We start from the raw sequence: 14566 nt of genomic DNA, 5'->3' as shown, positions 1-14566 counted from the left end.
TTTTGTTTTACACCCAGGAAAACCAGATTTTCTAGCAATGATTCCTGCTTTAAGTCACCAACATCCGCTTCAACACTTGAAAGACGTGATTCAATAGACTCCATTTGGCTTTTCAGACCTTTTAACAGCTTTTCAGTTCTTACAAATTTGGGATTGTATTCAATGCTAATAGCATCATACACATCACTCACAATCATCTCTGCACTAAGAGACTGCTTACTACTCTGTCTACTTTTCTCATTTACTTTTTTCTCAATCTCTGTTAACATACTATTTTTGTCCGCAGTAGCTTATCTTCAGTAGCAGCTAGCTATTGTAACAGTGTTAGCCCCTGGAATTGCACTACTCTGTGATTTTGGGATGTGTTCTAAATAAATATCGGGAAAGCATTCTAATTCACCGAATGCTGACGGAACCTTCTTTTCTTTCGACAGTTTTACCGTAACCACTTGCTATTCATAGTCTAAAAGATTAGACTGTAAAACCATCTATAGATCGTGTGTTCCGTAACAATATACTCTAGACTGATCCAATTTGCTGATACTAATAATACGAACAGGCCATGGCGGATATCGAGCAAACTTCGCCAGCGCCAAATCTCCTACTCGGAAAGACATATTATCGGAAATATGATATTATCCGAATCAAAATATTCAATTTAAAACGTAAAGTCCTCAAAATTAGCTAAGCTTAATGGAATTCAAAATTACTTCCTTAGTACATATGCATAAATTAATCACTTGCTCGTCGAGATAAAAAAGAAACAACCATTAACTGTTTTTTCATTTTTCCCCTTTTTTCCTTCCTTCTCTTTTCTTGCCTTTTTTTTAACTAATGTCTATTTCAATTGCGAAAGATGAATAATTTTCTAAATTTACGAGATAAGAATGTTTAACTTATCTAAGTTTCATCACATGCATAATTTGCTGATCCATAAATCTAAAGATGGCTTATATCCAGATTGCAAAACTCACAGAACAAGTTTATCCTTTGAACTCCGATTCAAGACGTAAAAGATTCACAGAACAAGTTTATCCAATGAACTCAGATTCATGACTGATCTGATAAGATTCATGACTATAAAAACCTTATATGCCCCCAGAGCATAATTTATAACCCTTGCCCTGAGGGCTCTGGGGGGGGGGGTTGTCATCCACAAAGACCCAATTTCCAGTACTTTCAACTACGTTGAAGAAAATTGCTATCTTAAAATTTGGATTGGATATGTTTGGGGAAATGGTGGGCCTGAGAGGGGGGTTAGTTGCCTTACAATGACTTTCGACTCTTAAAAAGGGCACAATCCACTTCAATTTCCAATCGAATGAGCCCTTTTCCAAGTTTCTACGATAACTACTTCGATACAAAGTGCCCTGGTCTAAGACCAAGAAACCAAAAAATAGCAATACATTTTTCCCACATCCTTCTTTACTTAGGCAGCGCTATTGCGCTGCCTACGTAAAGGGGATAGGATACGACCTCGCTTAACTCCTGATTTAGTGCAAAACCAGCTGCTAACCTCATTTCCTACCTTAAAGGCAGAAGTGTTATTTTCATACATAGCACTGATCACTTTAATATATTTTTCTGGTACACCATACAAGGATAAAACCAACGATTATTGGATTCAAAACTTTTATGTCACAGTAGACGTTACGTATCATCTAAATCAGCTTAATGGTAAACCACAAGGGAAAGGTTACTTAATTTTGCCCATGTTAGAAGAAGCGATAACATTCGAAAAAAAAATCCATTTTTGTTCAGAATATTGAAAGGGAAACATTGTTTCACTTTCTGAGCCTATTAAAGCATCGCCAAGAAAATAATTCCTCTATTGATAAACATCATTTTAAAACAACAATTTCAAATAGGTAGGATGCTCTTGTCAGCAGGTTTCAGAAATTTAAAAAAACAGCAGAGCAACTTTAGTATTTGTCAAAAATCCTCTTAATGCTACGATAACCGATTTGAAATTTATTCTTTTGAAATTGACATTACTAGCTCTGAAATACAGTTGCTGGATTTTAAAAACAAGGAGATATGACACTCTAAATTCGAACTTCTTTGTGTTGAACTAAAAACAGTGGAGAAAAAAAATGTGATCATAGTTCAAATCACAAGTAGTCTGCTTTTAATGGCCTGGAGGAGGAAGGCATGAGTAGATTCAACGCTTGGAATAGTATTCCTCATTCTTACGACCAGCTGAAATAGCTTCCGTTTGCCGTTCTTTCCCTGTTCAGTTCAGGATATATATGCGAACAATCTTTTTCAAGCATGAACATACGTCAACAGTAAACTGAGGAGTCGTCTTATTGATGAGCATTTGGAATCACGCCAATATTAAAAGCAACAACATACACACCTGACTGACTTAAAATTTACAAGGAGATGCAAGTATATTATTCGCCTTAATAAATATTTATTAGGTATGAAATCTATTTTGATTTAGTGTACTACTTATTTAGTGCAAAAAAAGTTTACTAAACAAGTAAATTTGGCTCCTAATTCTTTAAAAATTATTGTAATGTTCATATTTGGCTCTTTGGCTAATAAGTTTGCCGACCACTGGCTTAGGGTATTAAAGTAATACCCTAGGGTATTAGACGGCTTAGGATATCATTAAGTAAAATTTTCAGGGCTACTAATATTACTACCACTTTTGCTCCTCCTTCTACTACTTCTTCTATTACTGCTGCTATTACTATTAGTAAACTAATTCAAAAAAGTTTAAGTACGTCCAGTTGTCAAAATGGTATTGGTACAATGTGTTACAGCAATTAGTTTTATTTTTCAGAAAAAGAACACAACAATTAGTTTTATTTTTCAGAAAACGTGTAGGAGGTGTAAAGCTAAATTAAAAGGTACTATGTGTACCCAGATTGTCAAAAGGTTGTATTCTCAATTTTCCAGTAACAGCTAGGGGTGTCACGTTGGAACTCTCAGAGCATGCTGTTGGAAATGTTAAACTAAATTAAAAGATCGCAGGGCCCTCTCCAGGCCACTCAATGCGTCCCCAGGTGGCAGACAGGGGAACGTGCTACAGATATGTAGGGTACTTCCCGTAAAGAGAGGTGCGGACCAATGGGAGAGCTAGCCCTTGGGGGTCCATACATTGAAACTAGGGTACCCTTGCCCGGGGGTCATAGATACAGGTAGAGGAGGAAGAAGGCCCCTCTGATACACACTGACCAGGGCCCACCGGCGTCTGGACACGTCCTTTTAGTTGCAAACCTTCTTCCAGCAATTGATTAAATTATATGGTACTGGAGGATACCATCATGGAAGGATCCTCTTCAGAAGGACAACTGTGAAACATGGTGGATGATCCCGATTTGGACAACGGCCTCTGCATGTTGAGTAGGCCTGTTGGGTTCCGGTCCAATAGTCTGGGACTGGCGTGCCTGCCAGTAGCTGAGCCAAATAAACCTGTTCGACGTTGGCCTAGCAAGCTATCCCCGTGAAACAAAGACCGCTAACAAAACTTCAACGTTAAGTCTCGGATCCGAACCTCCAATTCTGATGACAACCCATGCAAGCCCCCGGATCAGATGGCGAACAAGCCTAAAAAAAGTTAGAAGTTTCCGAAGCACCGACTTTGGTTCAGACCACGAACTAGTAGTCACCATACTAAAGTTGAAGCTGAAGTCTAACAATTGGAAGGAGAAGATGGACATACTCAGAAGCTTTGACGTGGACAAACTAAGTGACAAAAGCGTCCAACATTCGTTTGGCATCAAACTGTCCAGTAAATTTGAAGCCCTATATAACCTGTCATAAGACGTCGAAGAATCTTTGGAGACGATCTGCAAAAGCTACACGGATACGGCCGAAGAAACCCTCGGGTTCAGAAAGGCGGCTAAACAACAGTGAGTATCTACGAAGACCTGGGATTTCAAAGAAAATTGCAAGAAGCTGAAGTCGAGCTTCCTTGAGGAAAGTGGTCACTCAGAGGTGACCTAGAGCTTGGCCTATAAAGAAGCTGATAGAAATGCAAAGAAAAGTGCCAGATCCGACAGACGGCAATACATGAACGAAAAGGCCAGACAGGCTGAAGAAGCAGCGAGCCGTAGAGACATATGAATCGTAAATTGCCTTACCAAAGAAATAGCAGGCAAGTCAAGTATCCAAGAATGCCCGGTGAAAGATGAAAATGGAAGGCTTCTGATATATACGAAAGGACAAAAGGAACGATGGGTGCTTTATTGCAAAGCCCTACTTAATCGCCAAAGGCCAGGGGTCCCGCCAGACATAACAGACCAACCTCTCTTCAGTCTTTACTTCAGTGATGAAAAGCCGACAGCCGACGAGATACTCTCAGCAGCTAAAAAAGCTCAAGAATGGGAATGCCCCTTGTAGCAGCCGCATTTAAGCTGAAATGATCAAGTTCAACCTGCGTCAAACCCTTGACATCTGGCTAGTCTTCTTCTCGCTCCTCTGGCAAACCGGAAAGTGTCCTAAGGACTGGAGAACAGGAAATTAGTCAAACTCTTCAAGAAAGGAGACGTGAAAGAATGCGGTAACTATAGAGGAATAAATTTTCTCTCGATCCCTGCGAAGCTCTTCACGACAATAACATTAGGAAGAGTTCAAGCAGCCATTGATCCTCACCTACGTGAAGAACAGCGTTGATTTCGGCCAAAATGGTCTTGTGCCGACCTTATTTTTACTTTACTCACCATGCTCAGTAATCTAACGCATGGAGATAACGCTTGTATATACTATTTATGGACTTCGAAAAGGCGTTTGATTCAGTAGGTGGTCAGACACTGTTGAGAGTACCGTGGTTTTACCGTATTCCCGAGAAGCTAATCCGTCTAACAGTTACCATGTAAGAAGAGACAGAATGATGTGTTAAAACATCGGACGGCAACACACGCTACTTCAAGGTGATAACTGGCGTCAGGCAAGGCTGTGTCCTGCCACCTCTCCTCTTCGTCCTAGTTGTAGAATACATCTTTAGACAGATAAATGAGCATGGAATCCGGATTGCAGGGAAACTTCTTCAGGACGTCGACTTTGCCGATGATGTTGGGCTCATAGAATCCGACAAGCTGAAGCTTCAGGAATTCCTGAACAAAGCTTCTTCAGGCCGTTGACTTTGCCGATGATGTTGGGCCCATAGAAGCTGACAAGCCGAAACTTCAGGAATTCCTGAACAAACTCGCAGAGAAAGCTGAAAATTTTGGACCACATCAACGCCCCAAATACAAAAGCTATGTCAATTGATAGTTCACCATTAGGAATCCAACTAAGAGGAGAGGACATTAAAGGGCTGACAGATTTAAGTACTTAGGGAGTACAGTGGTGACTTTGAAAAACAATTGCCTACCAGGATAGCCTTGGCCAACGCATCATTTCAGAGACTTCTACCAATCTGGAAATCCACCGTATACTCGCTGAAGTTTAAATTCAGGTTGTTCCAGAGCGATGTACTGTCTGTCCTGAGTTATACTATGGAATGCCTTAAGCTAACCGCGGAACAGAATCAACGCCTTACCGCTTTCGAGAATAACTGTCTTTGCCGAATCCTTAGAACCAGTTGGAGAGACCGTGTTAGCAGTGAAGAGATCCGTACCCGCACAGGCCATCCAGATATTGCAACTTTTATACGACAACGTAAATGGCGATACTTGGACACATCCTCTGTATGCCATATCACATCCTTCTAAAAATGCTCCTCCACTGGCAATCGGAAGGCACCCGTCGCCGAGGAAGACCAAAGAACACACTCCGCAGGACACATGAACGTGACAGAAGAGCCTTACAGACGAGTCTCGTCGCGGAGAGGGAATACATATATGAAGCCACTCACATGAGGGAAGATTAGAGGCCACTCGTCGACTCCCTGTGTACCTGTGGAGGCACTGGAGGAACTAAGGTTTAAGGTAAAATATATTATGTCCATCCAAGTTTGTCATAAGGGCGTATTTGTGATATCTTTGGGAAGGATAAAGGTATCAAGTTGAAGCTTTCAGGGCATGTTGAGGGGAGTATTTAATTAAATTGGGAGGCAAAAAGCACTCCCTCTAGTTACTTGCCCATCCTTGGTCACCTTGAAGTGCATAACTCAATCAGCCCCAGGAGCTGAGCTTAGTATAAGAGTAGGCATGTTTACTTTTTAGAACTAATTCCATGCGGGAAAATTATATCTGTTTGGCCATATATACAAATCGAATCAACAACCTTAAAAGTTCCTCTCCTAATGCACCTGATTATAAGCCGAAATATTGATATTTTGCATCTTGTTGAAACTGGAATCATGAAAGATCGTGAATCTCAGTAGAAAAAAAGGATACGTCCTTATTTGGTGCAATACGACTTGACTTGGTGTAGAAATAAGCTGTATCCAGGTTTGGTGCAAGAACGAGCTAGGTATTTGACCGGTGCAAAAGCGATCCAAGTTCTGACTCAGCCTAGCAACAAGTAAAGTCTACGCTGTGGACTAACTTCGTGCAAGAACGAGCTGTGTCCATGCAGGGACATGTTGTTGGCGCAATGAAAAGACGGGCTAAATCCTGACTGGGTTGCAGAATAAGCTAAGTCTTGAATAGTTTGAAGAATAATATAATTGCCTATTTGGTTTAAAGATGAGCTAAATCCTGCATTAATTTGAAACCAGCGATACCCTGGTTCAGTGCAAAAACAAAGCAACTGCTGATACTCGGCCCGGAAATTGTACATAAAATAAAAGTTCAAAATAGGGATAAAATCCTTTTTAATAGACAGCTTATAGAAAATTCACTAAAAATACCAGATATTTCGGTCACATATACAGTGACCGTCATCAGTAATAAAACAAAACTAAAACAATTTAAAACAAAAGTTTATATATGAAATCAAATAAAACTACATATTGTTTAAATCTCTAATTCTTTTCAAAGCAAAGGCGGAAGCTAGCATCTTTGACCTTCTTGGATTCGGTTTATTAGCGTTCAATGACTATAACATTTGGCCAAAGGTCAACTACATTGGGTGAATTGAACTTTACTCTGTCAGATTTTAATAAATTATCATTAGATAGAGTTCAGCCCATATTCACCTGTATCCCGATTCAAAGCAAAATTCTTGAATAGGATTTTCTTTATTTCAAGAGTTTCACGAAAATTTTGTTTTAAACCTGATCCCTAGAAATCAAAGAGACATTCTCGAACAAAATAAAATGGTCTGGAAAATTAAAAATATGTTCTGAAAGCGCTGAAGTAAAATCTTCAGACTTAGAATCTTACTTTAAAGCCGAAGAAACAGAATCTTTATGTTGTAACAATCTCATTTCCAAACTCTGGTTAGTACGTCGCACATATGAGCTTCCGTAAGTACATGGGATCTGATAAACCCCACTTTGTTGCCCCAATGAAGTTAGTTCCGTCCCAGAATTTAGAAAACTACCCAAAGTATTATTACTCTTTAAAGCTACCCTTAGACCATTGCTTTGTAAAATTCTTTTAAGTTTTTCACTTAGCCCGGGTACATATGGTAAGGAATGAAAAACATCCTTCTCCCGAGTTGTCTCCAAGACTTCCTTAGAAATCTTTAGAAACCTTTTTCTTCTTTTTGAAAAAAGTCTGGTTAATTAAACACTCTGGATACATGTTGCTTATTAGTATTTTCCTTAGAAAAGACAACTCCTCCTCAAAAAATTTTGGAGAGCAAATACTAGAGATCCGATCAGTTAAAGAAATTATCAAACCAATTTTTACTTGGCAAGCATGACCGGAACTATAAGACAAAAATCTATTGTTATTTGTCAGTTTTCTGTATATTTTAAAATCCAGACTATTTTGATTTTTCAAAAGAACAACATCAAGAAAAGGAAGTTTCCCATTCTCTTCCAATTCAACAGTAAACTTTAAATCCCCCCTCCAAACAATTAAGATGTTCCAAAAATCCTTTTAATTCCTCCTCCCCATAATCCCATACTGAAATAATGTCATCCATATACCGGCCCTAGAAAATATGTTTTAAATAATATGAATCTAACGCATTTGATTCAGTATTCTCCACAAAACTATTAGCTAATAAAGTGGATAAAGGATTCCCCATAGGTAAACCATTTATTTGTTCGAAATACTCACCTCTGAATAGAAAAAAATAAGAGAACTTATTGCACAAAATAATTTAAAACATATTTTCTGAGGCCGGTATATGGATGAAATTATTTCAGTATGGGATTATGGGGAGGAGGAATTAAAAGGATTTTTGAAACATCTTAATTGTTTGGGGGGGGGGGGGTTAAAGTTTACTGTTGAATTGGAAAAGAATGGGAAACTTCCTTTTCTTGATGTTCTTCTTTTGAAAAATCAGAATAGTCTGGATTTTAAAATTTACAGAAAACCGACAAATAATAATAGATTTTTGTTTTATAGTTCCGGTCATGCTCGCCAAGTAAAAATTGGTTTGATCATTTCTTTAACTGATCGGATCTTTAGTATTTGCTCTCTAAAATGTTTTGAGGAGGAGTTGTCTTTCTACAAGGAGTGAATTTTACAAAGCAATGGTCTAAGGGTAGCTTTAAAGAGTAATAATACTTTGGGTAGTGTGGTGAATATGGGCTGAACTCTATCTATGATAATTTATTAAAATCTGACAGAGTAAAGTTCAATACACCCAATTTAGTTGACGTTTGTCCAAATGTTATATCATTGAACACTAATGAACCGATTCCATGAAGGTCAAAGAGGCTAGCTTCCGCCTTTTCTTTGAAAATAATTAGAGATTTAAACAATATGTAGTTTTATTTGATTTCGTTTATAAGCTTTTGTTTTAAATTGTTTTAGTTTATTTTACTACTGATGACGATCACTGTATATGTGACCCAAATATCTGGTATTTTTGTGAATTTTCTATACACTGTCTATTAAAAAGGATTTTATCCCTATTTTGAACTTTTACTTTATCGTCATGGAAAGGCAGTTTGGTCTCAGAAATTATTTAGGAAATTGTACACTATCGGTTATTCAGTGCAAAGGAAGTCATGTCCAGACTTGCTTCTGAAAAACAAAGTGAGTCCTGATTCGGTTGAAAAGAACAGTGAGAAATTCCAAGCTACATAAAGTCATCCCTACGGCTGATTTCTAAAAGAAAGGTAGCTCCTTGTTCAAAATGGGAGCATTTTGTATTTTTTATTCGCTGGTTATTCGACCCTGAGCTCCATCCCAGATATTACGACGCAAGCACCTTAGTAGTCGAGAAGTTTCGTTAATTATTAGACAGAAATAGATCTATTAAAAAGTTTTGAGGAAGGAAGTAGGCCCATTAACCAAAAGGTAGGAATGTTGCGCTTTGTTTGAACCGTAATCACACGAACACTTCAAACTGCAGGACTGGAGAACATAAACGAGCCAGAAGCTTTTCCAAAATTCCCTAGCCCCTTACCTAGTGTCTGGTCTTATGCAGACAGGTAGCGACGTGGTGCATTGTTCGGAGTCACAAAGTAGTCTCATTGTTCTTCCGAAACGAGATTCTATCGCAATTGTTTCAGCAGTAAGAGTATGCATTTTTTCTAATGGTTTAAAAAGTTAGTGCGAGTGCCTAAACCGAAAAAACAAACATAATGAACGGATTTTCCGAAGCAAAGTCACTTCGGGAATCAGCTTCTTTCTGTAAAGTGGTAATTTGGTTTATTTGAAATTTACTTGGCATGTACCTACAGTCAAATTGACTTCATAAAACTTTTGGTGGCTTCTTTCGATTAAAGCGCTAGCCGGCTTTACTGTTTAAAATATGGGGATTACCCTAACCTTGCAACTTTGAAAACTGCTAGTTTCCGTACTGTATAGGTCAGTGGTATGGAATTCCTTGGAAAAACTCTCTTGGATTGTAAATATTCACCCATCAAATTTTCATTAAGCTTATGTGCTTTCAGTCTTCGATCACTGGCCTGTCAATCTCTGACAATCGACCCTTGGCAAGTCGACTAAAGCATTTCCATAGCCCCATATCTACAACCATATAGACTACCACCTAGTGACTCTATTTGTTTAATACCTCATATCACTGAGGTAGGCCTATTTGTGTCTATTTATAAATATTTCTTCCTCCTCTACTTTCAGTGATCCCAACATCTTTTAATTCCGAAACTATATTTATGTACCATCTACACATAAGAAAAATAAATTCAAAATCTTTACCATATCAATTAATCCTTGAAGCCGAGTAGTAAAAACTAAACACATTTTTTTGGGGGGGGGAGGGCTTCCAACAACCAAGTGCTATTTTCAAATATTTTTCCAATCGTTTTGCAAGTTGTGGTTTTGTCAAAGGACACCCCATAGAATTTTGGACTAAAAATCAAAAAAAGGACTTCTATCCACTCTAAATCTCCGTGTTTACCTTAAATTCCCTTCCTCCCGACTTCACAGTTCAGAGTAAATAAATATTTACCATTCACCAGTAAATACAGATTGGAAGTACAGTACTCTTATTCCCCCTCGAAAGGCTCCATAGCCAGGAGACAAGAGGGATAAAAAAAATACAATATATGCAAAAACCAAAAAAAAGAGAAATATAGCCAAATAACATATAAGATTAAAAAAAGACAATACCTGAGGAAAGTGAGTCAAACCGCAGAGAAGACTACCATTCGCCATTAAATAAATACTCAAGGGACATCAACTCCACAGAGGAAAAGGAAAAAAGTAATAAAATAAACAAACAAAAAGAGAATGCCATTCTGTTTTATTTCTAACTAAACGGTTCTTAAGAATCCCTTTAAAAGTCCCAAACGAGTGGATCTTTGTACTTAAGAAGGTAGGAAATCCCAGACCTGTTGACAGAGCAATGAGGGGATTGAAATCTGACCGTACAGTAGGGGTAGAAGGAATGTAGATATTATGTGAGGAACAGAGACCTTACGGAACTGAATCAGAAATAAACAAAGGAGTTTCTAGAAGAGATTTTGGAAGATTGCCAAGAAGCTGATGAAAGACAAAAGAAGCACACAAGAAAGGATGTAAATAGGCTGTAAGTTTAAGAGCGGTTTTGGTGAGGAACGGCTGGTGTCCATGACCAGACGCCGTGCTTTATTATGCATGACAGAAAGTGACCGCGGTGTAGAAGCAAAGTAGACATCCATACAATGGGGCAATAGGAATCAGACTGGACATGGCCGAAAAAAGAAGCTTCAGAATAGATCCAGGAAATGTGTGTCCGAATTTTTGTGTGATACCCAAACTCAGTGATACCACAAGGTTCTCATCAAGCAGGATACCAAGAAACCGGACCACCCGATTCCCTAGTCTACACAAGGAGCCTTGTGACTCCTGAAGGTGTGTAAGCTGAGGGAAAGCTAAACCAATTCGAGAAAAAATAAGAAAATTTAACTTGCGAACATTCAAGGCCAAGTAATTTGCATCAAACCATGAAATTACTCTCTCGAATACTGCCACAAGGTTAGACCTGATATCACATTCCGTCTTCCCAAGGGTCCCAAGAGTGATGCCATCAGCAAAAGCAACGAAACCATTTTTATTAGAAGTAGTATTGTAACATGAAGCAGCACCAGGATGACACAGCTTGCAGTATGCTAGAGGCCTGGTGTTTTTGACTGCCAAAATCAGATCATTAACAAAAATCAAATATTAAACGGGCCCAAGAACAGATCTCTTAGGGAAGCAAAAATCTACTTCAGAAGGGCTCCGGAAAAGCGGATTAATTGACGTAAGCCTACCAGAAAGATATGATTCAAACCAAGAGAAATCATTTGATCTTATACCAATATGTGATAGTTTCCAAAGAAGAATCCGATGGGTCAAAAAATCAAAAGCTTTGACCCATCGAAAAGAACATCCAAAAATAAAGCTTCCTGGATAAGATCAGAATCTATTGCCGGATGAATGAAATTCAGGAGTGCTGCGCAAGCATGCTCTGTAGAATGATTCGCTCGAAATGCCAACTGGAAATCATGCAAACATTCTTTGGATCCAGAAAACTAAGAAGCCTGGATAGCGTAGCCTTCTCAAAAATTTTGCTGAAAACAGATCGGAGAGAGAGAGAAATTGGCCTATAATTAGCAGGATCACTCCGAGAACCACCTTTATACAGCACTTACAGGCAAATACCACAAATTCCACTTTTGAAAAGCCTTGTCTTTGCATCATTTTATATAAAAATAAACATAACAATTAGATAAGTTTCGTGGTTTCCATTTTTCAGCATTAATTAAATAAATTTCAAACAACCCCTTCTAACTACTGAGAAAAATATGAAAATGAGAAAAATCTGCCAAAAAATAATAATAAAATATAAAACTCGAAAGTCCTTATGTAAGGATATCGCGAGCCCTCGAGAGATAATTGAATAAAGCGTTATGATTGTACTTTATGATAGAAAGCAGAAAGAGGAAATTTAACCAAAGAAAAGTAAACAGTGATATCTTAACCTGAAACGAAAAGAAATTAAGAAGGATAATATAGTCAAACTTGAAACAAACTGGAATTTCCATGAATGAATAAGTGGAAACTCAACAAAAGGACACGTGAAGGATATTGGTTACCCTCTTATCCCTTTTGCCTTTGTAAAGGTACTATAAGTATTGACTTCTAATTGAATAAGGCCTCTTTCAGTTTTATAAGATTGTCTTGTCAGTGGGGAACAAAATTACATAATAGCTGCCACATTACTCTCTAGTAAGTCAACACGTGTCTTTTTATTTATCACAACATCAGTGACAGCAGAAAAAATAAAATTCTGATTCAATTTCCAAGAAAAAAAGATAATTCCTTCCAATAAATATATGTAATCTTCAATTTTGATTTTTTATCATAAAAAATCATTTTTCCTCTTATTTTCCAGTTTTGATTCCATTTCATCTAAAAATAGAAAACTTATTTCCAAAATAAAAGTTCTTAAACGCCAATTCGTAAATTTTCATGCCATCTATCAAAATGATAGGCCATAGATTATTTGCCAACAGTGTTTGAATGGAAAGGACTGAAAAGGAAGAAAATATTGATGAAGATTTACTATGCGTTAGTGTAACTAGACTAAGCTGGTAGTTTAGAATATATTGATGTATACAAAAAAAATCTGGAGTTTCTAGCAAGGTTCAATTCCTGTTTGTGGTTATTTTTGTTTGTTTTAATTTTCAAGTTATTTTCTATTTTAGTTTTAGTTTATTTTAGGCCTGTCTTAATCATTTATAGAAATTTTTATTCATTATAGCTCTAACTTGAAGTGCTGTTTTTTTTTAGATATTGTTGTTAGTATTTTGAAAGACTACCTGCAGAAATTACATCCAAATGGCTTAATTTATTTCCGTTCTTTCTTCCAGGAAACTTTGGACCCGGATCTACTATCTCATGTAGGATGGATTCCGTTTGCTTCATTACTTCTCTACTATGCTTCATATTCAAGTGGATATTTCAGTGTTCCTTATATTCTATTGTCGGAAATGTCACCTGCACGGTATCGAGACATTATGTGTTCCGTTGGATATTTTGCAAGTAATTTGTTTATTTTTGTGGGAGTAAGATCATTTCCACAGTTAAAAAATTATTTAGGCAGCTACGGAGCATTTTGGTTGTTTATGTCAAACATGATAGTAGCGAATTTCTTCGTTTTATTTTTTATCCCGGAGACCAAGGGATTGTCACTTGAGCAGGTAGAAGCCCTGTTCACCAATGAAGAAGCAAAATCAGAAAGTAACACAAGCGAAGAAGAGGGTATTGGAAATACTGCCTTTGAAGTAGAGAAGAAAGCCTACCAATCTACAATCATTTGATCTGTCCAAATGATAGCAACAAATAAGGGACCATGTCAAAAATGGTTTTCTTTGCCTTATTAAACTCTGAGATCATTTAGTTATTATAAGAGTTACGGGATGTTTTATATTTGTATTTCTGACAAGTCAATCAGAGATATTATAGGCTGCATCATGCTAAGCTATGTGAATTATATCCATTGTTTTACCTTATTCGGTTTCTCTTTTTTCATGAGTACTATTGTAAGCGGTACAATATTCTAATGCTCTTCTACTATAGGCATGCATAAACAAGACATGTTTTACTCAATGAAAATATGAAACTGTAATTTATTTCTAAAGTAACGAAGAAAATAACCCAAAAACCGGCGTGTTCTCGAATTTTACACAGCGTAAACGCCGTCCACTATGCACTATTCATGCTTTCTATTCAGTTTCATTTAAAAATAAGAATATTGATTAATAAATAAAAATATTTAAACTTTGAATGGTAGTTAGCAATCTCTTTAGTTTGCGGCAACAATCATCCGAACTGGAAAATCAATCTATGATTAGAAAATTGTATTTCTATACATTTTAAAGGAATTCACTTAAAAATGAAGAAAACATTGAAGGGAAAGGTTTTCAAATTCAATTAATATACTAAATTAATGATAAAAATGTAGCCATAAAAAACAAAGAATTACTGGAACTTTAAATTCCTTTACTGAAAAAAGGTGATAAGAGTGAGTGTCGTAATTATAGTCATTATCTTCATTTCTGTAGAAAATAAATTACTCAGCACAGTGATGCTTATTAACTAAGAAACGATGTATATAATTTTTTAGATAAGAACACCGTTTTTTTAGGTAGGAAAGAGAATACGACAACCAA

At 37.2% G+C, this 14566-nt stretch overlaps 1 protein-coding gene across 1 annotated transcript in view; it reads left to right on the top strand.

Moving 5' to 3' along the window:
- LOC148953148 (facilitated trehalose transporter Tret1-like) overlaps nt 1-14062 on the top strand; it is a 93488-nt gene extending 79426 nt beyond the window's left edge. Inside the window, exon 7 of the mRNA XM_089087546.1 lies at nt 13265-14062. Coding sequence (XP_088943672.1) covers nt 13265-13714 — 450 coding nt within the window. The 3' untranslated portion in view covers nt 13715-14062. The remainder of the gene's footprint in view (nt 1-13264) is intronic.
- The last annotated feature ends 504 nt before the right edge of the window (nt 14063-14566 follow it).

The sequence above is a fragment of the Artemia sp. Qi Xiang Cuo genome, chromosome 4 (assembly GCF_049724085.1).
Source record: "Artemia sp. Qi Xiang Cuo chromosome 4, ASM4972408v1, whole genome shotgun sequence".
Classification (NCBI taxonomy): domain Eukaryota; kingdom Metazoa; phylum Arthropoda; class Branchiopoda; order Anostraca; family Artemiidae; genus Artemia; species Artemia sp. Qi Xiang Cuo.
This window is presented reverse-complemented; position numbering and strand designations above follow the sequence as displayed.